This window comes from Trichomycterus rosablanca, chromosome 16, assembly GCF_030014385.1.
Source record: "Trichomycterus rosablanca isolate fTriRos1 chromosome 16, fTriRos1.hap1, whole genome shotgun sequence".
Classification (NCBI taxonomy): domain Eukaryota; kingdom Metazoa; phylum Chordata; class Actinopteri; order Siluriformes; family Trichomycteridae; genus Trichomycterus; species Trichomycterus rosablanca.
The window spans coordinates 11879121-11905487 of NC_086003.1; the positions used below are offsets into that span (position 1 = coordinate 11879121).

The 26367-nt window shown below is 38.4% G+C and overlaps 1 protein-coding gene across 1 annotated transcript in view; it reads left to right on the forward strand.

The window, feature by feature from the left end:
• chm (CHM Rab escort protein) overlaps positions 1–26367 on the forward strand; it is a 98112-nt gene that overhangs the window by 21979 nt on the left and 49766 nt on the right. The window contains exons 5-11 of the mRNA XM_063012122.1: positions 7138–7204; positions 11570–11642; positions 11750–11880; positions 13259–13562; positions 19558–19674; positions 20949–21069; positions 22779–23001. Coding sequence (XP_062868192.1) covers positions 7138–7204; positions 11570–11642; positions 11750–11880; positions 13259–13562; positions 19558–19674; positions 20949–21069; positions 22779–23001 — 1036 coding nt within the window. The remainder of the gene's footprint in view (positions 1–7137; positions 7205–11569; positions 11643–11749; positions 11881–13258; positions 13563–19557; positions 19675–20948; positions 21070–22778; positions 23002–26367) is intronic.

Consider the following 26367-nt stretch of genomic DNA (forward strand, 5'->3'; position numbering starts at 1 on the left):
GCTTTTATCCAAAGTGATTTAAAGTTATGACTAAATACCATTTAAGCAGTTAAGGGTTAAGGGCTTTGCTCAGGGGGCCAACTTGGCAGTATTGGGGATTTAACTAACAACCTTCTGGTTACTAGTCCAGTACCTTAATCACTTAGCTAGCACTGCCATATATAACTGTGACCAAATACAGTGTGCAGTGCAACAAAACGCAGTGCAGCTTGGCAGGGGTGTGCTCTAAACCTACAACCTTCTGATTACTAATCCAGTACCCTAACATGACATTTTGATTGACAGCATTCATAAAACAATGACTTCTTTGTCAGCTATTGGTTAACCAGTTAATCTTTGACATCCCGAATTGTAAGTGATTACCGTGCAAGCAGCTGAGGCTTTACCTCTTTGCTCCAACAATGGCACTTGCCAATTTGTCAGTGGTAAAGCTTGAACCAACACTTTCTCACCAGCATTCCAGCTGATCTACATGATCTAGTACTCCTCAGAAGGACTGTTGCCATATTGGGTAAAATAAATCACGAGGCAGATGGACAAGTGTTATGTTAAATTTAAAATATATATATCTTAAATTCACTGAATAAATATAATTTGCAAGCTAAAATGTCCTGAAAAATTTCAATTAATTATTTATTTTTTTCTAAAAAAATAATCAAAACCTTAAACTTGAGAATGGGTGTCCAAATATTTGCCTGCCTGAGTGTATGTCTACATTAAATAAAATTTAATATAATATAATAAAATAAATTAATTAATTAATATTTTACTTATTTTACTTAAATATTAATAATAATGTCATTTCTTGACTAAGTTATTGATACTAAGTACATTGATAACAGAAACGGTAGTTACTCAATACACAAGATTCATCAGTTTACAAGTTTAATGTTAAACACCTCACTTGCATGTCTTTGGACTGTGGGAGGAAACCGGAACACCCGGAGGAAACCCACACAGACATGGGGAGAACATGCAAACTCCACACATAGAGGAGCCTCCGTACCGCCTTAATTGGTAGTAACTTTAATTTGTGTCCTGTGTTTATGTGGATGTAAATTAATTAGCTAAAAAGTTCGATCCAACACCTATCTATACCTTTAGGCCAGTATCAACCCAGATACTGATGCACTGTATGAAATATCAGTTGATATCTATAGCGGTTTTGTTTTAATTTAGCTGTGAGAGTTTAATCTGAAGTAAAAGTTCACCCGAATGACTCGTCTGTGATTTTCACAATGTTAAAAGTGGGCGGACGAGTCAGAAACAATCCACCAAGCTGAAACACAGTTTTTCTTCCCATCTCCTGTGTGAAATGGTAGGTGGCTGGCAGGCTATAACCTGCTGGTGGAGGATCCATCAGTTAAATGGCCAAAGCTGAGGAAGATGCGGCAGGCCACTAGTCCTGGTCAGAATAAATCACTTTTCCATTGTGCGCGTGAGACGGGGCAGCACAAGCCCAGATGAGGTAAAAGAAAGATGGAAGAGAAGGGGGATGCTCCACCGGTTTAATGGAGTTGTTTTTAAGTTTAGGACTGCTCTGTCTTGCTCACCGTTCTGCACCTTATGTACATTTTACGACAACTTTTTACAACGACAGTGTGAAATTGGAACGTGGGCTTATAACAGACCTCTGAATGTAAAATCCAGTAGAGTAAGTTTTGTGTAGCAAAAGAAGCACAGCAATCTTTATATACATTAAAATAATATATCATTTAAAAATACATGACCTATACGGCACAGCAAGAAGGTCCTGGGTTCGATTTCCAGGTACGGTCTGAGGCCTTTCTGTTCTTCTCTTAACTGAATGGGTCTCCTTTAAAAGCTCTGTTTTCCTCCCACAGTCCAAAGACATGCAGTTAATAGGAGATAATAAAAGATTGCCCTAGGCGTGTGTGTGTGCGTGCGTGCGTGCGTGCGTACGTACGTACTGTGATGGACTAGCGACCTGTCTGAGGTGTTTCCTACCTTTCGGTCCAGTAAGTAGAACCCACTACGACCCTGAATAGGATAAAGCGGTGGTAAAACATGACCTATACATTATATAGCTAAAATGATGTGGACACCTGACCTTGAGCTTGTTAGACATCTAATTCACACACCATTGGCATTAATAGGATTTTTTTTACAAGATTTTGGAGATTTACATTTTAAATAAGATCCCAAGTGACATTGACAGGATCAAAAGCCATTTCACACATTACGGTTTGACTAATGTAATTTGGGGTCATTAAAAACTATGAAGTTGTTTGTATAGTGCTTGTTTATTCTGAGAAAAAAGAATTGGTCTTAAGTACAGTCTTAGAAAAGTAGGTTTAAACATGAAGTTTTGTATGGGTGTCTATAAAACAATGAATAATTGCGTGATACAGTATACACCGATCAGGCATAACATCCTGACCACCTTCCTAATATTGTGTTGGTCCCCCTTTTGCTGCCAAAACAGCCCTGACCCATCGAGGCATGGACTCCACTAGACCCCTGAAGGTGTGCTGTGGTATCTGACACCAAGATGTTAGCAGCAGATCCTTTAACTGCTGTAAGTTGTGAGGTGGGGCCTCCATGGATCGGTCTTGTTTGTCCAGCTCATCCCACAGATGCTTGGAGGCCAAGTCAACACCTCAAACCATTCCTGAACCATTTTTGCTTTGTGGCAGGGCGCATTATCCTGCAGAAAGGGCCTATTGGGCACCCTGACTGGTCTGCAGCTATGCAGCCCCATACGCAACAAACTGTGATGCACTGTGTATTCTGACACCTTTCTATCAGAACCAGCATTAACTTCTTCAGCAATTTGAGCTACAGTAGCTCGTCTGTTGGATCAGACCACACGGACCAGCCTTCGCTCCCCACGTGCATCATGAGCCTTGGCCGCCCATGACCCTGTCTCCGGTTTACCACTGTTCCTTCCTTGGACCACTTTTGTCCTATGTACATACATTAAATACATTATTAAACATTATTATAGCTACAGAATTAAATCCATTTATATAATATGCTTATTTATATCTTATTTCTCATTATTTCTCAAAAGTAGGTTAAAAGTAGAGATGGGACGATCGATCGGCTACGAATCGGTATCGGACGATTTTTTATAAAAATATGCTATCGGCGATATTTCCTAAAAGTAGCCGATCCGATCGTGTGATATATAAAGACCACGTTAAGTTAACAGCTCAGTGGATTGATCCAGACTTTGAGCTACGAAGCACCAACCATCACATCACCATTCATCAACAATCGTACAGAAACCATGGTGAAAGCTCTTACGATGTAATTTTGCTGATTGTAATATTTACTTTAAAAAGATAATTCAACCCGGTCACATCTGAGTCGATTCTATCAGCACGTTATATAAACTCCTGGTTCACTTTGGTAAATCGTAAGCGGTTCTTACTTGTGATGTAGATGAGAACAGAAAACGTTACAGAGCCAATCCGAGGCAAAAGTTTATTCATTAGCAAATTCGTTAGTTCAGGATCATCTGCTGAACTTTTAGAAAACTTTTAGCTCCTTAGACGGAACGAGTCTGACTCGGTTATAGATCTGTGGTAATAGCAGTTTAATTAAGCTTTTTAATGAAGCTTTTTAATGTAAGAGAGTCACACAAAATGTTCTGTAGTAGCTGGTGTTTATTTAAAACCACGACATTTAATTAATAACAGTAAACACGGAGAGATAACTGAGAAGAGAAACTTACGCTTCACATAAAAACGAATCAACTCATGAATCAATGAATCACTTATAGCGATACTGTGAACTCTGCGTCTCTGTAACTCTGTAACTGCGTCTCTTCTAAAGGCACACACACACACACACACACACACACACACACACACACACACGCGCGCTGCTCCAGTTTATCTTTACTGTGAGGCTCTTTTTAAGTTTATTTACTGCTAACCCAACCCCCCCACCCCCCCGATCGGAATCGGCTATCGGCCTATGTCCCTGAAAGGAGATCGGAATCGGTGCCAAAAACCCCGGCTTGATCGGTCCATCTCTAGTTAAAAGTTAACAATCCAAACTGTCACAAAATGTTTTCTTAGTTTGTTTGACTTAGTAGTTTAAAGCCTAGTAATTTTGCAAGTTAGAGTGGAATACTGATGTTCTCTATTGCTATAGAAGCAGCTGTTGAAGTCGTGAATTGATGACATCATACATCACTTACAGATACAATACAGTGGGGGCAGAATGAAGCTTACATCTGTTGCGTTCTCGACAAACAAGTTTGTCTAAACATGGCTGATAGTTCTAGGTGTTGTGTGGTTTACTATGTTGTATCCTAGATTTGATCTAAATGGCATCTCGGGTGGCACAGTGGCTCGGTGGGTAGACAAGAAGGTCCTGGGTTCAGTTCCCAGCTGGAGCGGTCCGGGTCCTTTTTGTGTGGAGTTTGCATGTTCTTCCCGTGTCTGTGTGGGTTTCCTCTGGGAGCTCCAGTTTTCATCCCACAGTCTAAAGATGCTGAAGATACTAAATTGTCCATAACTCTGCTTGAACTAATGAATCTTATGTAACCAGTAACTAAAAATAATACATAATTTTAAACTACATGACCTATATACAGCACAGCAAGAAGGTCCTGGGTTTGATTCCCAGGAGCGGTCTGGGGCCTTTCTGTGTGGAGTTTGCATGTTCTACCTGTAACTACCTGTCCTGTCATGAATGTAATCAGAGTGTGTAAAACATGATGTTTATCCTAATAAATAAATATATAATGGAATCTCTATTCTAATTTGTAATAGGCCAGGATTGTCATGACAGGTCCCATGATAATGAAAAAAAAATGTAATTCTTAGAATTTACAAAGAAAATGTTTGCATACACAAATAATTAGCATTTTATGACTTTTTCAAGATTTTTTTCCAGGTGTTCAATATAATTGTTTTATTTTATAATTTTAGATATAGATTTAATACAATTATAACTTTTCTTTATTCAGAATAATTCCATCATAAGCATATGCTGATATTGGATGACAGTATTTAACACTAATACTTTATTGTAATATTATAGTACAATTGTAAATTGTAATAAATAACTGTAACGCTGACCTAACCAATTCATTGCATTTAATGCTTTTATCTTGGTAACTAGCTCAAGAAATAATATTAATACAGTGGTATCTTGAAACTCGACGTCAGTTGGTTCTGGGAGTGGCGTCGAGTTTGAAAGACGTTGAGTTTCATTTACTTATACACTGAAAATAACACAAATATAATATATAAACACAATACAATTGAAAACAGTTAAAAATCAATAAAAAAAGTACAATAAAACCTGCACTTTACCTTTACTTCTTTATTGTTTTCTTATGCTTCTTAATCGTGGAGATGCTTGATCTTAGAATATCGTATTCTGTTCAGTAAATGCACCTTTACTGAAATAGCTAAGGAATACGGTATTCCAAGATCAAGCAGGTTTTATTGTATATTTATATTGATTTTTAACAGTTTTTCAATTGTATTTCAGTATTTTTATATAGACTTATTGTACTAAAACAACGAGCAAGTAATTTTATTAGTGGAGAGAACTTATGATCAGTAATAATTAAAAGAAGTTTAGTGTTTCTATGTTGTTCTTTTAGTACATGAATCTACGTTAAGCTTTATTTTGTTTACGCTACGAGCTTTAAACTCAGAAAACGTGATTCTCACAGTTTCTCAGAACCCCAGCGATAATGCAGATTAGTCTCATACGTGCACTTTGATGACGTTTCACCGCACCGCTCAAGCAGAGCGCTGAACAAAGTGGCTGTTCCTTGTTAATTTAAAAATTAAATGTGTCAAATGTAAGGGAAATGAGTTTAGGGGTACAAATTTCTCCACGAATGGCGTCGTGTTTCAAAGATTTTAAGTTTAGGGGACGTCGAGTTGCAAGGTACCACTGTCTTCAGAAAAAAGTTATCCTTTTTTAAATGATAAAGCTGTAGTTTAGTGTTGTTTGTGTTGGAAAAATCAGTAGCTCGGGTGCCATGAACTAATTTTGTGTCTGGGCTATACATATTTTCATTCTTACTTGCTTTGGGTAAATGTGAGTAAGCAAGCTGCATACCCCCTGTTTTCTCTTTTCACGATGGAGTAACCCATAAATCAACCAGAGAAAACTCCCTACTGGGGCAATATCAGGATTTTAAAGTAAATACACACCAGGTGTTAATTATATTTCTTTGTGCATTGACAGTAAAAATGAGTGAGTACTGGAATTGTACCAAGGTACAATAACTTTGTCATAGTGGGCACTAAAGGACTGCACACCGTAGATCTCCTCGCCAATGTCATTTGGAGGCTTATTGCAGGGCATCTGTTGTGTTTGCGGCTGGAAAAAGTTATTCATGGCAATTCGTCGTCTACTGTTGTGCTTACTGTGGTGATTAGGATTGGAAAATGTTACAGTATATACTGATCAGCCATAACATTAAAACCACCTTGTTTCTACTCTCACTGTCCAATTTACCAGCTCCACTTACCATGTAGAAGCACTTTGTAGTTCTACAATTACTGACTGTAGTCCATCTGCATACTTTTTTAGCCTGCTTTCACCCTGTTCTTTAATGGTCAGGACCTCCACAGGACCACTACAGAGCAGGTATTATTTGGGTGGTGGATCATTCTCGTCACTGCAGTGACAATGGCATGGTGGTGGTGTGTTAGTGTGTGTTGTGCTGGTATGAGTGGATCAGACACACCGGATCAGACACAGCAGCACTACTATTCAGTAGTAACCTTCAGTTACTATTCTTTGTGAGTTGAGCCATCTGTGCTTAAACAGGACCGGTATTGAAAGCTGCCAGTTCAGTTCTAAGTTGTTGAATAGATATATGCGATCATTCATTTTTATATTATTCACTTCATCGTAATACCACTGGCTTCCGATATTTTGCCCTAGCCTTGTCCTCTGGCTATTTTCTCCTACGGTCATGTCGAATAGAGCTCAAGTGTGCAGTAATACTTTTTACGATTGTGGAAGTGTAATTGTAAAAGCATTGGCTTGCTGTCAGCGTGAGGGCAAAAGGCGAGGTGATTCTCAAATTGAATGAAGCATTTCATTCAGAGAGAGAGGTCAGCGAGGAGAGTGTGCTGGAGGATTTAATGATGCTCAGTGACAATACATGCTGTCTTTGTTCGTTTCCAGGCCTTACTGAGTCGGTCATTGCCGCTGCCTGTTCGCGAGTGGGACAGAAGGTACTGCACTTGGACAGGTATGAAAACACTTTACAGTAACAGTATCAGTTATTCATAATTAGTTCAGGTCATTTTAAATAATTTTTTTATTAGAGTTTTACCAGTATATGTCTGTATTAAGAGTGAAGTTAAAGTTAAAGTTAAATAATTATTGGCACCCCTGGCAAATACAGTGGTACCTTGTAACTTGATGTCCCCTAAACTCAAAATCTTTGAAACTCGACACCCTTCATCGAGTAATTTGTACCCTTAAACTTGACGTTTCCCTTAAACTCAACATGTGTGCGACTGTCACTTTGTTCAGCACTTGGCTTGAGCGGTGCGGTAAAACGTCCTCAAAGTGCGAATATGAGTTGAATAACTGTCAAATTCACTCTGAAAGCTCCACACGTATCTGAGTTCAGCTGGATTTTCCTCCTGTTTCACTTTTAAACTTGTGTTCTAGCTCGGGGTTCTGAAAAATTGTGAGAATCAGCTTTTCTAAGACACTTATCATAAAAAAAGCTTAACGTGACTTAATGTGTTAAAAGAACAACACAGAAACACTAAACCTCTCTTAATTATTACTGCTGATAAGTTTTCTCCACTATTGAAATTCCTCACTCGTTGTTTTAGTACAATAAGTCACGTTAAGCTTTGTGCACCGCCACACTCCATAGGGAATTGCACAGCCGTGCAAAAGCTATTATGTCACTTCTCATGTGAATGCTCCTTTACTGAATGGAATACAGTATTCCAAGATCAAGCATCTCCACGATTAAGAAGCATAAGGAAACAATCAAGAAGTACAATAAAGAACTGTTTTTTAATGGTATTTCAGTGTTTTTATATTATAGTTGTGTTATTTTCAGTCTATAAGTGTCAAAAACAACCCCAGTACTTTACAGCCTAAAATATATGCCGTTCCACGGGACCATGGAACGCATTAACATGTTTTCCATACATCCTTATGGGAAAAAATACCTTAAAACTCAACTACTTTTAAACTTAACGCTACTCCCAGAATCAATTGACCTCGAGTTTCAAGGTACCACTGTATGAATAAAATCAGCTTAATCAGAAAAAAACAATTTTGAAATTTCCATGTTTAGAGAAATTAGTTTTAACTCTTATACTTACATTAGCTGGGTAGCTATTTTAAACAAAATCATACAGTAAACAATACTATATAATAAAAACATCTTAAAAAGGTCAAACTTAATCCAGCACTTGGACTAGTATGGATTCAGAAAGGATTTAAACCCTTGACTTTCTGTTTTTAATGGATATACCTAATTGTAATTTCTATCCAACAATCTACATCTTATTACCCATAATAACAAGGTTTTTTTTATTCAAAAAGTATTCGGACCATGTTTTTTTCTTTTCTTCTTTTGCATTTCCTCCCCAATTTTTCTTCCAATCTAGTCATATCCAATCACCATATTGCATTAAGCTTCTTCTCTAATGATGTTGATTTCCACCCTGATTGAGGAGAGCCGAGACTGACACACGTCCCCTCCAACACGTGTGCAGTAGCCTCCTGCATCTTTTCACATGCACGTGACGAGTCCATATGCGGATCAGCTTCTGTGTATGGAGAAACACACCCTGATCAACTCATTATCCCTCATCTCTATGCAGGCGCCATCAATCAACCAGTAGAGGTTGTAACTCCGGCATCCTGCCCTTGAACAGCCAATCGTTGTTCATGTAGGCGCCCAGCCTGCTGGATGGCAGAGCTGAGTTTCAAACTGACATGTTCGAAATGTCAGCTCTAGTGTGCTAGCGTGTTTTTTTACCGCTGTGCCACCTGAGTGCCTTCGCACCATGTTTTTAAAATGAAGATACACTGCTACAGTCTTTGAATCTTTGCATAGAAATCCACCCTAACTTCCTCAGACCTATTTAATCATGTCTGTGTAGGCATCCAGTTGGCCAATAGCACCTGCTAAAATTTGAACCCATTTCTGCCATGCTGTGTTGGGGCAACTACATATAAATGCCCATGGTTTTAGAATGGGATTCTTAACCAGTCAGGCGTTAAGTGTTCACATACAGTTCATTTAGAAGTATCCAGATTAATCAGTTTTTCAGAAATTCATTAAAAATAAAAAAAAATGAAACTCGTATTTAAACCCTTTGCTGTGGCACTCCAGATTGTGGTCAGGTGCATCCTGTTTGCTTGAATCATTCTTGAGATGTGTCTTGAACTCCATTAGGCATCCTGGCAGGAATGTTCTTGTTCAGGAAGGTAAGAATGAACCCAACTGTCACTCTATAAGAGCTGACCATCTCCGATCTGCTATAAAGTGATGGCAAAACAACACTGCAGGGCTTTTGAGGCAAGTCTCTGGAAGTCCTTGATTGATCAAACCAAAGCCCAGAAGATTCCTGAGGATAAAAGTTCACATTTTATGTTTACTATCCAATTTGACAGAGCTTAGGAAAATCTGCTATGACGAATGGGATAAACTGCTCAAATCCAGCTGTGCAAAGATTGAAAGATTAAAGAGATACAGTGGGGCCAAAAAGTATTTAGTCAGCTACTGATTGTGCAAGTTCTCCTACTTAGAAAGATGAGAGAGGTCTGTAATTTTCATCATAGGTACACTTCAACTATGAGAGACAAAATGAGAAAAAATAATCCAGGAAATCACATTGTAGGATTTTTAAAGAATTTATTTGTAAATTATGGTGGAAAATAAGTATTTGGTCAATAACAAAAGTTCAACTCAATACTTTGTAACATAACCTTTGTTGGCTATGTAACGTTTCCTGTAAGTCTTCACCAGGTTTGCACACACTGTAGCTGGTATTTTGGCCCATTCCTCCATTCAGATCCCCTCTAGAGCAGTGATGTTTTGGGGCTGTCGCTGGGCAACACGGACTTTCAACTCCCTCCACAAATTTTCTATGGGGTTGAGGTCTGGAGACTGGCTAGGCCACTCCAGGACCTTGAAATGCTTTTTATACAGATAACAAGGTCAAACAGGTGCCATTAATACAGGTAACGAGTGGAGGACTGAAGTTGTTACAGGTCTGTGAGAGCCAGAAATTATGCTTGTTTGTGGGTGACCAAATACTTATTTTCCACCATAATTGACAAATAAATTCTTTAAAAATCCTACAATGTGATTTTCTGGATTTTTTTTTTCTCATTTTGTCTCTCATAGTTGAAGTGTACCTATGATGAAAATTACAGACCTCTCTCATCTTTCTAAGTAGGAGAACCTGCACAATCAGTGGCTGACTAAATACTTTTTGGCCCCACTGTATATCTAAGCTTTTGCAAAGTTTTTAAAACATGGTCTGAATACTTTTTTCACCTTGTTATTTTGGGTAATTAGGTGTAGATTGATGAGTAAAATGGCAATTATATCCATTAAAAATCAAATCATCGATAGAATAGAATGAATAGAATGCCATGATTTGCCACATACACACCTACAGGTGTACAGTACAATTAAATTCTTTTTCTGCATATCCCAGTGTGTTTGGAAGCTGGTGTCAGAGCGCAGGTTTTTTTTTTTGTTGTTGTTGTTTTTGCATTTTCTCCCCTTTTTCTCCCTTTTAGCACGTCCAATAGCCTGATTGCATCATGCTTTCTTCTCCACCAATGCCGATCCCTGCTCTGATTGAGGAGAACGAAGCTAACCCACGCCCCCTCCGACACGTGGGCAGCACGCTGTATGCATCTTGTCACCTGCACTTTGACGAGTGCAGTGCAGCTCAGCACTATGTACGGAGAGACACACCCTGAGAGCACTCTTTTCTCATCTCTGTGCAGGTGCCATCAGTCAGCCAGCAGAGGTCGTAATTGCGCCAGTCATGGGAGAGAGACCCCCATCCGACTTAGTCCCGCCCATATCTGAACAGGCCAATCGTTGTTCATGTGGCCGCTCAGCCTTAGCCGGCAGGCAGAGCTGAGATTCGATACGATGTATTCGAGATCCCAGCTCTGGTTCCAGCGTGTGTGTTTACCTCTGCACCACCTGGGTGGCCTGACCCGAGAGGGTTAAGGGCCTTGCTCAAGGACCCAACAGTGGCTGCATGGCAGAGCTGTGTTTCAAACTCTCAATTGATCAATTGGCAGCCCAAAGCTCTACCTACTAGGCTACCTTTAGAAAGATAGCAGAAAAGTTAACAGCTTATGTTGTAGTGTGAGACTAAGTTAAGACCAACCACTGACAGAATAGCAAACTGTTTAGTGGAAAGTAGTAACGGTCTTTATTATTTTTGTGCTTTAAATGATTAGACTTTTTGAGACATGTAGGGGGACACTGGTACAATTGTGTTAGCAGAGTTGCAGTAGTCATAGCATTATTGAACATTATTGGTATAGCATTAAGCAGCTTTTCTACACTCCTTGTGAACTCTAAGAGGTTTTTTTTACATCACAGGAGAAACTACTATGCTGGAAACTGGGCCAGCTTCACATTCAACGGCCTGCTGTCATGGATTGAGGAGTACAAGGTTTTAGAATCATGCTTCTGTACACATGATGTACTGCTAGTTTATAATTTACGTCTGTTGTATGATTTATGAAACTGCTAAAGTTGTTTTTGCTTTGTTGATTCCAGACTCAACAGGAAGTGTCTGACACAGAGTCAGGGCAGGACTGGGGTGATCACATCAAGGAGGGAGAGGAAGTGATGCTTCTCAGCTCTGTTGACTCCTCGATATCTAACCTGGAGGTGTTCTCTTACGCCAGGTAATATTGTAACTTGTGTTTGTTTTTTGTTACTGTTAGGACATCAGGAGTTTATTTATGTATGTAAATAAGTGTAGAATTTGATGATTATGGGGAGTGTTTATACGCATTGTTCCAAATACTTTTGCTGCCAAAACAGCCCTGACCCCTCGAGGCATGGACTCCACTAGACCTCTGAAGGTGTGCTGTGGTATCTGGCACCAAGATGTTAGCAGCAGACCCTTTAACTCCTGTAAGTTGTGAGGTGGGGCCTCCATGGATCGGTCTTGTTTGTACAGCACATCCCACAGATGCTCAAACCATTCCTGAAGCATTTTTACTTTGTGGCAGGGCGCATTATCCTGCTGAAAGAGGCCACAGCCATCAGGGAATACCGTTTCCATGAAAGGGTGTACATGATCTGCAACAATGCTTAGGTAGGTGGTACATGTCAAAGTAACATCCACATGGATGGCAGGACCCAAGGTTTCCCAGCAGAACATTGCCCAAAGCACCACACTGCCTCTGCCGGCTTGCCTTCTTCCCATAGTGCATCCTGGTGCCATGTGTTCCCCAGGTAAGCGACGCACACGTACCCGGCCATCCACATCATGTAAAAGAAAACGTGATTAATCAGACCAGGCCACCTTCTTCCATTGCTCCGTGGTCCAGTTCTGATGCTCATGTGCCCACTGTTGGCACTTTCAGTAGTGGACAGGGGTCAGCATGGGTACCCTGACTGGTCTGCGACTATGCAGCCCCATACGCAAAAAACTGTGATGCACTGTGTATTCTGACATCTTTCTATCAGAACCAGCATTAACTTCTTCAGCAATTTGAGCTACAGTAGCTCGTCTGTTGGATCTGACCACACGGGTCGCCGGTTTACCACTGTTCCTTTCTTGGACCACTTTTGATAAATACTGACCACTGCAGACTGGGAACACCCCACAAGAGCTGCAGTTTTGGAGATGCTCTGACCCAGTCGTCTAGCCATCACAATTTGTTCCTTGACCATTGAAGAACAGCATGAAAGAAAGCTGACAAAGCATGCAGAGAAACAGATGGACTACAGTCAGTAACTGTAGAAATACAAAGTGCTTCAGTGGAGCTGATAAAATGGACAGTGAGTGTAGAAACAAGGAGGTGGTTTTAATGTTATGGTTGATATATGGTTGGTATATATACTTTGAATTTGCCAACAAATGTGGATGAGTTGTTAATTCAGAACAATGAGCACTTTATATCACATTTAAAACAAATGTGAAAACATATGAAAACATTATTTGTTCGAATCCGAAGCATGACTAATAAAAAATAATAATTAAACTTCTAAAAAGTTTAGAACTTGCTCTCATTGTAGTTTACTGGTGAGACTAAATGATCTGTCCCCCTGCAGTGAAGAGCCAGAGGAGGAAGAAGAACCAAAGACACCTGCGATAAACACCTTGCCCAAAACAGACGAGGAGATAAATGGCAGCCATATTGAAGCCCAGGAGTCGGTTTCTCCTGATACTGGCTCAGAAGGTGATGCAGGGGCGCAGCACGTAGAGAACGAGCAAACATCAGAGAAAGAACCTGGCCAGTCTGAAGAAACTGAAATAAAAGAGACTACAGTTAGCAGCCCACCAGTGAGAAAGAAGATGACCTATTCAAAGCTGGTTAAAGAAGGTCGCAGATTTAATATTGATCTCATTTCTAAGGTGAGTGTCTGTCTATTAAATTTAATGTCCATGTTTCAGTTTAGTTTGTCCGGTTAGTGCTAAGCTATTTTTATTTTGTGTATTTAAATTTTGAGGTATGTAAATCAATGCAAAATACAGCCCCAAATCAGAAAAAGTCTGAACAGAATGAAAAGTGCAAATAATAATAATTAAGAGTTTCTTACTAGGGATGTCCCGATCCGATCTCACAGATCGGGATCGGGGCCGATCAAGGCATTTTTAACTGATCGGAAATCGGCTTTACTAATGCCGATCATAACCCGATCTTTTGTTTTAAGTCAGCATGTCCGCTGTGTGGAAATACTTTAAATTGGAAAGAGAAACAATTCCAACAGCGGTGTAATGTCTGTAATGTGAGCGTTTCACGAGGCGGTGGGAGCAGAGCTGCGTTCATTACTGTAGAATTTTACTATTTATATGGTGTGTGAGTCGAGGATCACTCCGGTTTACAAAACAATAACTTTTAATCCCAGTATGAAAACTTCAGGACCATAACATACAGCTTTTACCAGTTTACGTGTTACAAGACTGAACGACATCTCAGTATCAAGCTCTCTGATTGGCTTAGTTATGTAACCGAGCGTCGTAGTGATGCACTCGCTTAATAAAGAAATAAAATACACGCTATATTCACAAATTGTCGGGAGCAAAACACTTTATTAACTTATTCTGTTCCGAATAGCGGACAACTAGAGCCGAGCACGCTATCCCATGCACTATGGAAGCCCCAAAGGGTCAAAACACACTCACTTTGCGTAGACCCGTCCATCAAACCATTGTCACAATACAAGCACTTTAAGAACTGGCTTTCCTTCATAACAAAAGAGTGACTTTCCATTTTATTTTGGTATTCAGGTTTTACTGTAATGCTGTTAAGTAACTTATTTGTTTTTTTATATTCAAGTTAAGCTGCTACACCACTTGTGGGTGGAGATTTTTGTTCATTTTTAGTGTATCACTGCATTAAACAGAATTATGTTCTTTGAATATAAAGTTCAAAGTGAAACTGTAATTATCTCACTTCATTTTTACTACAATGCTGCACTAGGTTTGTTTACTTTTATTTTGTAAAAGAACATTAAGCAATAGCTTGGATGCAGGCAATTTTTTTCCTACAGCACTGCAGAGCTATTCAGTTGTTAAACATATACATTGGATTAATTTGAATAACTGTAATGTACTTGAAGTTAGGGCTGGGCGATATATCGAGATTTTATAATATATCGATATACATTACATTTACATTTACATTTTCGGCATTTAGCGGACGCTTTTATCCAAAGCGACTTACATTATTGTGACAGTGTACAGTCTGAGCAATTGAGGGTTAAGGGTCTTGCTCAAGGGCCCAACAGTGGCAACCTGGCAGTGGTGGGGCTTGAACCGGCAACCTTTTGGTTACTAGTCTAGTACCTTAACCACTAGGCTACACCTGCCCTGATATATTTTCATACGCGATATAAGATAAGACAATATCGCGTATATCGATATAGATGTTGCGTTCCAGTTAGATCCGACAGTTCGACTTTCTCTTCTCCCAGTTTGTCTCTGCACATGTTCACCTGCCCCGCCTCTCTCCCTCACTGAACACAACTCACCCCTCCCCACCGCTTCAGTAATTCCTGCAGGCAGCGATAGCATGGAGACGGATAAAGACATGACGGAAGCTATCGAGGAGGAGCTGGTTAGTAAAAAGAAAAATAATGGCTCAATTATTTGGAGATGGTTCGGATTCAAAGTGTCAGATGAGCAGCAGAACAATAGGGGTGTAACGATACACTCTGCTCACGATTCGATTCGATTCACGATACTGAGCTCACGATTCGATTTTCTCACGATTTTTTTTGAAGTGTAAAAAGTGCAAAACAATGCACATTTTCTTGTTCATTTTTTAAACAAAAAAAACCTTCAGTCCCCTGCAATTAAAGGTAATTACCAAGAACAGAGTACTTTACTGTAACCTAAGAGGTTTACCAAATTTAAGTTACTTATCGCCATCTTAAATTGAAAATCAAAGTAATCAAACAAGCTCATTGAGCTGAGCCTTTAAACATATATTTTTTTGTAGCTTTAACTAATGTATTAACAAATTACATGTAAAATAAATTACTAATGTAAAAAAAACCATTGTATTAAATGTTTATTATTTAAATGGCTTTATTTATATACTCAACGTGGAACAGAGTGCTACAACAATAAATTATAAAATACAAAAACAAAGACCCATCTAATTAGACCAAAAGGTCTGATTGTGTATATTACTTGTAAATTTGCATCTACAGTGGAACAACACAACATCAACAAAGCATCACTCAACAAAATAATAATGAAAATGTGCAAAACAAAAAGCAGCATCCAGGTGACAGTATTTGTAAGTATTTAGTGAAGATTGGCATGCAGAAAAACCAAGGAGCTCATCTTTGATGGGTTGATCCTGTTTCTCCTTTCTGTTATGATCTTTCCAGCGTGTAATGTCTGCTTGTAAAGCGCTGAGTTCTCTCTCTCTCTCTCTCCCTCCTGTTCGTGTGCACGCTGTCCGTGTGTGTGTGTGTGTGTGTGTGTGTGTGTGTGTGTGTGTAACCCCGCCCCTCCTGCTCAGTGTAAACACGGAAACGCTTTAACGGAAAAAAACCCGGAAAAAACACGAATCGGCTCCGGATCCTGTCATTCATTTCGCGACCGACCCATCACTAATAAATTACAGAATGCACGTGCAATCGCGCAGATGTCCACGATGCACATCGCTAGATTTTTGCATCGCGATGCATCGTGAAACGATGTATCGTTACACCCAAGGACGGATTAACGATAGTCTGGGCCCCTGGGCCCCCCCCCCCCCCCCCCCCCTCCAAAAACATAAATAAATTAATACATTAAACAACCTGTCAATAACTAACCCTAACACAAGAATCTATTTTATATAAGTTTCTTTCTACTCTTCTTTCTTGCAAAGTCATCCACTAATTCATCAAAATTAAGCTGTCTGACTAAATCTGATTCAATGGCCAGAAGTGACAGTGAGTTCAGGTGGTTCTCGTGATCAAGGGCCCTCTAATGGTATGCCCTGCTCTTCTCTAGGGCCCCCTGGTAGGGGCTCTCATAACCAGGGCCCTCTAAAAATATGCCCCCCTCTTTCCTAGGACCCCTAATAGCCAGAAGTCAAAGTCAGAGCAGTGCCACAACGCCTCATCCATTTTCATAAGGGGCCCAAAAGCATGGCTAGGGCCCAAAAGCATGGCTACGGGCCCCAAAAGCATGGCTAGGGGCCCCAAAAGCATTCCTAGGGCCCCCAAGTGGCCCTGGGGTCAAAGTCCCTAATAGTCAGAGGATCCTTAAAATGGAGGGCCCTCGGAAATAAAAATATATTGTATCATAAATGTTGATAGGCATCGCAAAATGTTTTGGGCCAGGGCCCCCCCGGGGCCCCCTGACCTCAAGGGCCCCTGGGCGCCTGCCCCACTGGCCCGGTCAGTAATCCAGCCATGGTTACACCCCTACAGAATAATGTATTCTTCAAATCCCAAAGTTGAAAAACAAGAAAACGAGTCGTTATTCGTTTCAAAAACCACTATAAACATACAAGCGCATGCACGGGCTGACATGAACGTTATTTTATACTGGATGATATCCCGACGTCCGAGACTCATTTATTTACTTATCTTCTATTATAGTATTTCTTGTTCTCGGCCAATAAACATCCAAAAATTAATAAAATTGCATGAACTAACTCTGCAGTAAACAAGGAGCAAACAGCAATTAAACAACAAATAAAGCTGTTAAATAATGATAAAGTGCATGAAGCAGAACGCTGATTAAAATGCATTATACTGTATATTGTAATATTTACACAGTAACATGTACGATTAGTTCTGCCTGTATTACAGAACTGAGTTCTATATGGTAAAAAAATATATTAATGTAAATGTTAATGTTGTGGTGACTGATGTAAAAATAATGTATAAAGTCCAAACATGTGAGGGGGGGTTTAACGAGAACGCTATATTTAATGTCACACAAGCTCAGTGCAAAACACGCAAGCTCACACAAGCACAGCCGAAAACGGTCAATTTCTGTTATCTTCCCTACACACTCGCTCCCTGCGCCCTATAGTACACTTAACATTCTTAAAGGGCCAGACAATATATTTGTAATTCACATTACACGACAGGTGAGACGTTAGAAAACAAACTTTTTCTTACAATAGTTATTTTTTTTCTTAAGGAAAAATAGTTCTTGTGTGAAGCTTCCCAGCATGAATATTAATAAAAGTGCCTGTAAAAAATTTGGAACATGTAGCTTTGTCTCAGAAGTGTCTTTTTGTTATTACCTTATGGGATGAAAAAATATCGAGATATATATCGTATATCGCCATTCAGCTAAAAAATATCGAGATATAATTTTTGATCCATATCGCCCAGCCCTACTTGAAGTGTGCACTGTGTAAACAGTGTTAGCTAGTTCTTATCTAGACAATATCTAGAAAATACAAGTATCGGTTTGAGAATCGGTATCGGATCGGGATCAAAATTAAAGATCGGGATTGGGAACAAAAAAACGTGATCGAGACATCCCTATTTCTTACATTTACTTTGACTTTTATTTGATTGCAGACAGGATGAACCTGAGATATTTCATGTTTTATCTCCTTAATTTCATTTAATTTATTAATAAACATCCATTCCTGCATTTCAGACCTGCAACACATTCCAAAAAAAGTTGGGACAGTAAAGCATTTACCACTTTGTAATGTTACCATTCCTTTTCACCACACTTAAAAGATGTTTCGGCACCAAGGCATCCATTCTTCCTGCATGCACGTCTTAAGATGTGCAACAGTACGGTATTGTTGTTGTCAAGTTTTTCCTTTCAAAATTCTCCACACATTCTCTATTGGGGACAGGTCATGACTGCAGGCAGGCCAGTCCAGTACCCGTACCCTTTTCTTCCACAGCCATGCCTTTGTAATGTGTGCAGCGTGTGGTTTTGCATTGTCTTGTTGAAAAATGCATGGACGTCCCTGGAAAAGATGACTTGAATGAAATGAAGTTGAGCAGACAAAATATGACGTGTCTTGGGTTCAAACTGTCTGCAATCAGATAAAAGTCAAAGTAAATGTAAGGAACACTGCATTTTTATTTTATTTTTATTTTTCACACTGTCCCAACTTTTTCTGATTTGGGGTTGTTCCTTTCATACTACAAATCTGAATTTGACTGGTGTGAATTGCCTATATTCGCCTGTACGTTACTGGGAAGGGCTTAAAAATGCACAATTACAAAATAAAATAATTGTTTAATTAAAAACATTAAAAACCTTTTTATTACAAGTGCTACAGTATATTACTGATGACTTTTTAGACGCCATTGCACCAGCGCCTGTGGATACAGTGCAGTGAATTTTTTATACATGCCATAAGTACAGTATGTGGAAGTCTGATCATGGGCTTTACTGTGGAGTCAAACCCCGTAGCACCCCCGCTATAAAACCTTTTGCCACATGGCATCAGAATCAGAATTTTTTAACATTGTGCAAATGACTTAAGAGGCTTGTTTTTTGCCACCCTGCCATACAGACCAGCCTAGCTAAAAAAGCTGCCAAAGTTGCCACTGCCCACTTGGTCGTTTCCTTGACTTTGTGGCATGGTCATCCAGTTTACAGAGATGGTTTGATTTAAATGTTGGTGGTCTTGGTACTAATTCTGCTTTTAATAATGTTCTGAATGGTACTCACATGGAAAGTTAAACACTTTTTTTCACAACCTAATGTTTCAGCACTTCTGAAATGAAATGTTAACCATGAGTTACCATGCACAACTAGTAGTGGTATCCAAAAGGAACAGCCAGTTTTATTTTGAAGAATCAAAACCACTACAAGTTTAGAAAGTTTTAACCTGAGGGCTGATCATTTATACAAACTAATTAAATGTAAAGTAAAATACTTAAAGATTTTTAATGTTACAACTCTCACCTTACAGCTGCTGTATTCCCGTGGCTTATTGGTGGATCTGCTCATCCAATCCAATGTCAGCCGCTATGCTGAGTTTAAGAACATCGGTTGCATTCTTACCTGTCGGAATGGCAAAGTGGAGCAGGTATGTTTCATATTTATACACGAGCATTCTCTATATGCCTTGTATTGGTGGGGCTTAGATTGTAGATGCATTTGCAATTAGAAAGCATACAGAGGCTCATAAAGCAGCTACCACAGCAACACACACCACTAAACCTATACCAGCACCTCAAAGCAACTTAGAGTAGCAATCCAAAGTAAAACAAATTGCTAACATTTAAAAATCTCTAAACTGCTTACAGTAGTGCTCAAATCTTTATTATTGTTATTATTATCCCATAACATTAGTTTGGCATAGTTTAATTTGATTGTTATAATAATAATAATAATAATAATTATTATTATTATTATTATCACATAACATTACTAGCATTACTTTATTTTATTGTTATAATGATAATAATAATTATTATTATTATCACAACATTAGTATTATTTTATTTTATTATAATAACTTATTATTATATTATTATTATTATTATCATTATCACATAACATTAGCATTATTTCATTTTATTGTTATGATAATAATAATAATAATAATTATTATTATTATCACATTATTAGCATTATTTTATTTTATTATAATAACTATTATTATATTATTATTATTATTATTATTATTATTATTACCACAGAACATGATTATTAGCATTATTTTAATTTCATAACAATTATTATTATTATAATAATTATTATCATTATTGTTATTTTCTATTATGATTATGATGATGATTATTATCACATTGTTATTATCACAGAACATTATTATTAGCACTTTTATTATTATTATTATTATTTATTAACTACCTTTAGTCTCCATATAAAATGCTTTGATGGACATTTTGTCATTAAATTGTTCAGATTTTAATGCTATTAAATTGTTATATAAGTTAACTAGTGGAATTAAAGTCATAGTTTTAGTTGATAATGTCCAGGGTTCCAGTGTTTCTGACCCTCACGTATTCAGTTTCATGTATTCAGGTTTTTTCTTTAGCTTAATATGATCAAATATGATTGTAGGTTAATTTCTTGTTGATCTTGTCGATTTTTCTACTTACTAACTTGACTGGTGAATGTAATTTTAGTTTTTTTATCAAATTGAAACAATGTCAATTTAGTGGAGTGACCCTTGCTAAAGTTCTCACCTCTCTTTTTATCTTGGACTCGAGTTTTTCATCTGTATTAAATACTCATTTTGTTTTCATTTTTTTAGACAGCTCTGTGTTACACACCCTCTGTTTTGCACTTTTCTTGTCCACTTTGCTCTGTGTCACCAGTTTGTCTGCTCTTCAGGTACCATGTTCACGTGCAGATGTGTTTGGCAGTAAGCAGCTGACTGTGGTGGAGAAACGTATGCTGATGAAGTTTCTTACCTTCTGCCTGGACTTTGAGCAGCACCCAGAGGAATTTACTGGTATGACCTCTCTCTTACTTTTAGAATTCTTAGAATTTACCATTTTAGTTCTTGTATACAGTAGATCAGTATTTCCAAAATGAGTTTGAAATAAGTAAAGATTTCTGAAGTCTTTTATAATCCTAAAACCTTGTTGCAATGTTTTAAAATCAGGGGTGGATGAAATGGCTAAATACACTGTACTGTACTGTCTTCAATAACACATTGCATTCCAATACATACAAACGTTATATTCAGAATATTTTTAAAATACACAGCACATATGACGTGTCACACTTTGACTTATTAATATTTAAAAGGGCATTTTTGGTTGTCTGAATAAAATGTACAAAAACATCTGAATTCAAACCAATAGCAGTTCTGTAATATCCCAGTTTCAGTATAAACAGTGCATCTGGCAACCAAAAAAGTAAAAACTGTTAGAATAACAAACCTACTTCATATTAATGATCATTTGAGATGAAGTGTTTAACAAGCTTCTATTTATATATTTAAAAGCATCAGTTTAAATGTTTACAGCCAAATACAATCCAAGCAACTGAGGGGTATTGAGTAGATATGTTCATTTTATAATGCATTTTGAATATGCACATATGGAAAAATCACACTTTTCCTTAGTATTTTTGGTTGTCTGTTGTCTGTATAAAATGTACAAGAACATCTGATTTCCAACCAGTAGCAGTTCAGTAATATCCCAGTATCATAATAAACAGTGCATCTGGCAACCTAAAAAGTAAAACAACAAACCTACTTCTTATTAATGACCATGAATTTGAGATAAAATGTTTAACAAGTATCAGTTTAAATGTTTACAGTCATGACCAAATACAGTCCAAGTAACTATGGGATATTGAGTAGATGTGTAATTTTTATGTTCATTTTAAAATACATTTTGAGATACAATAAAAAACATAATAATTAATAATAATATTTAAAATATAAAATACTATTACTGAAAAAGGGAATTTTGGTTGTCGGTTGGAAATCAGATGTTTTTGTACATTTTATACCAAGTTCAGTAGTATCCCAGTTACATTATAAACAGTACATCTGGCAACCCCAAAAGTAAAAGCTCTTAAAACAACAAACCTACTTTTTATTAATGACCATGAATTTGAGATAAAGTGTTTAACAAGCTTCTGTTTACATGTTTAAAAGCATCAGTTTGAGTAGATATGTTCATTTTAAAATGCAATTCAAAGGACAAATATGAAAAGTCACATGTTTTCCTCAGTATCATCGGAAAATTACCGGTTGTCTGTATAAATGTGCAAAAAAAATCTGATTTTCAATTTCAACCAATATCACTTCAGTAATAGCCCAGTATCATAATAAACAGTGCTTCTGGCAACCCAAAAAATAAAACAACAAACCTAATCTTATTAATGACCATGAATTTGGGATACAGTGTTTAACAAGCTTCTGTTTACATGTTTAAAAGCATCAGTTTAAATGTTTACAGTCATGACCAAATACAATCCAAGCAACTGAGGAGTATTGAGTAGATATGTTCATTTTAAAATGCATTTTTAATGTTCATTGAACATCTGATTTTCAACCAATAGCAGTTCAATAATATCCCAGTTTTATTATAAACAGTGCGTTTGGCAACCTTGTCTAAACCTGAACATAAAGGTTTTATTTATAAGATTTAATTCTAAGCTATTATAAAAGTTAATTGTAATTGATTATGATGTGTGTGATTCCAGATTTCTTACAAAAGTCATTCTCAGAGTTTCTAAAGAATAAGAAGCTGACGGAAAACCTGTGCCATTTCATTTTGCACTCCATTGCCATGGTGAGTCCGGATGCTCAAACCGAGGAGGGACTGAAGGCCACGCAGCACTTCCTGCGCTGCCTGGGTCGTTACGGCAACACACCCTTTCTCTTCCCACTTTACGGTCTGGGGGAAATTCCACAGTGCTTTTGCAGGTAAGAGAGAAATTGAGGTTTGGTTGTTTGTTTACTGTATGGCAAAAGTACATGGACATCTGACCATGAACTTGTTGGATGTTCTATTCCAAAGCCACGGGCATTAATATGCCTAAACCAAACTGTTACCACTATGTTTGAGGCATGTCATTTATTTATACATCTGTTAGCAATGGATGTGGTCGAAACAACTAATGTCAAAAAGTCTACATACTTTTGGCCAAATAATATTCACTGCAGAAAGCGGTTAAGTCATATTCATAAATAAAACAATAAAACATAGCGCACATACACACACACCACAGAGAGTGTTGGGAAGTGTGAAGCCAGTGGTTTGCAGTACAGTAAGTGGTTGCTTTTAGCACTCTGGGTCCGTGGGGAGTGCAGTTGTAAAGCTGTGGTAGTTGAGTTGCAAACGGGGATTCAGGATGTTGCAGCGGAGACGATCCATCTCTAACAGTGATGCAAACTTTTCCAGAGGACCAACTGTTAGAAGACACCTCCCTAAAGACTGACAGACTTGTGCAATATTTATCCAGCAATTTCCTTGCCAGTGCAACGTTAGCGATCATACATTTATGGTCAACCTTATTGGCCCCGGAATGTTAAGAATCCATGTAATAATTTTCCCTTGAAAAAGTGTTTAGTGAAACTGCTTGGATTTACACTGATCAGCCATAACATTAAAACCACCTCCTTGTTTCTACACTCACTGTCCATTTTATCAGCTCCACTTACCATATACACTGCCTGGCCAAAAAAAAGGTCACCACCTGGATTTAACTAAGCAAATAGGTAAGAGCCTCCCATTGGATAATTACTGCATGGGTGATTGTTTCAGCTGGCAACAAGTTATTTAACCCTAACTGATGCAGTGAGTAGCTTCTTATTGTCCCATGTCGAAAGACACATCCTGTGGTCGTGGAAAAGATGTTAATCTGTTTCAGAAGGGTCAAATTATTGGCATGCATCAAGCAGAGAAAACATCTAAGGAGATTGCTGAAATTATCAAAATCGGGTTAAGAACTGTCCAACGCATTATTAAAAAGTGGAAGGACAGTGGGGAAACATCATCTTCGAGGAAGGAATGTGGTCAGAAAAAAGTCTTGAATGATCGTGATCGGCGATCACTTAAACGTTTGGTGAAATCAAATGGTAGAAAAACTACAGTAGAACTCAGGGATATGTTTAATAGTGAAAGTAAGAGCATTTCCACACACACAATGTGAAGGGAACTCAAGGGATTGGGACTAAACAGCTGTGTAGCCTTAAGAAAACCACTTGTCAGTGAGGTTAACCGGCAAAAACGGCTTTAATTTGCTAGGGAGCATAAAGATTGGACTCTGGAGCAATGAAAGAAGGTCATGTGGTCTGATGAGTCCAGATTTACCCTGTTCCAGAATGATGGGCGCATCAGGGTAAGAAGAGAGGCGGCTGAAGTGATGCACCCATCATGCCTAGTGCCTACCGTACAAGCCTGTGGGGGCAGTGCTATGATCTGGGGTTGCTGCAGTTGGTCAGGTCTAGGTTCAGCAACGTTATGTGCCCAAAGAATGAGGTCAGCTGACTACCTGAATATACTGAACCACCAGGTTATTCCATCAATGGATTTTTTCTTCCCTGATGGCACGAGTATATTCCAAGATGACAATGCCAGGATTCATCGGGCTCTGCTGGAGCTGACTTTTGCGCAGTGGTCCAAATCTCCCATCATCAGTACAAGACCTTGGGGAAAAATTAATGCAACTCTGGACAGAAATAAATGTTGTGACATTGCAGAAGCTTGTGGAAACGATGCCACAGCGAATGTGTGCCGTAATCAAAGCTAAAGGCGGTCCAACCAAATATTAGTGTGTGACCTTTTTTTTGGCCAGGCAGTGTAGAAGCACTTTGTAGTTCTACAATTACTGATGGAGTCCATATGTAGTCCATATATTATTTCTCTACATACTTTTTAAACCTCCTTTTACCCTGTTCTTCAATGGTCAGGACCCCCACAGACCCATCACAGAGCAGGTATTATTTAGGTGGTGGATCATTCTCAACACTGCAGTGACACTGCCATGGTGGTGGTGTGTTAGTGTGTGTTGTGCTGGTGTGAGTGGATCAGACACAGCAGTGCTGCTGGAGTTTTTAAATACCGTGTCCACTCACTGTCCACTCCTATCTAGTTGGTCCACCTTGTAGATGTAAAGTCGGAGACGATTGCTCATCTATTGCTGCTGTTTGAGTTGGTCATCTATGAGTTGTTCTGTTTTAATTAAATAACTTTTTTGGTATGTCTTGCTAATAAGATTGATAAGGTAAAACATTGAAATCTCTTGTTGTGCTGTTTTAATTAAATACCTAAACCAGGTATTTTACCTATTACTGTTTTATGTTTTTGTTTATTACATTTCACCTACAGTCCCAATTTTATTGGAATTGGATTCATATTGATTGACAGTTGTTTAAACATATCCTGAAGTTGCTTACAATTGGCTGCAAGTGACATTTTATTTTTTTTCTATTTTGTTTACTCATTTTTCCCATTTTCTCCCAATTTAGCGTAGTCAGTTCGTCTTCCGCTGCTGGAGACTCCGGTCATGTCCGAGGAGGGTATTTTTGCCTGCTACCGACCCCTTCTTATCTGCCCACACGTTTGGTGAATTTGTGCATGAGGCCAGTTTTCACGCGCACTGATCTCCGTGCTCCTCCACTTCCTTACACAACGTCGAAGACCCCACCCACTTTTCAGTCCGGTCTTTAACCCACCCGGCAGACTTTTAATGGCCAATTTTTTCTGCTGCAGACATTGACAATTATGCCCGCTAGAGGGTGTCCAGCCGACCGGTAGTAGAGTTAAGGTTTGAACTCGGACTCTGGGGTGTGCTAGTGGATTATCCCGCTGAGCCCCCTGTGCGCCCCACAAATGACATTTCTTACATGAAAATCTACGATCTGCTTGCTGAGATTTGTACAGTAATACAGGGACTCAATCCAAGGGTGCAGTCATATTATTCCTGTTTATATGTGTACAGAAGCACATAAGCTATAGTACATTCCATAGTACACATTAATAAATTAGTGTTTGTATAGTTTTTCCCGAGCAGATTATCATATTTTTAATGAACTTATAAAAGAACACAATTTTATTCACTCTTTTTAGACAAATGTTTTATTTAGTGTGGAAAAAACATTTGGCTTTTACCTGGAATTTAGGATTATTGTCAATATTTAAGAGTACCACAATGAACCTTTTGGTTTTAAAAGCCTTTATTGTCATGCATTGACAAGCTAGGTTTATTAATTAAGTTACTAATATTAATAAAAATTAATATGTAATAATGTAATATAATACCAACAAATGAGAGACGGTGTCGGCTT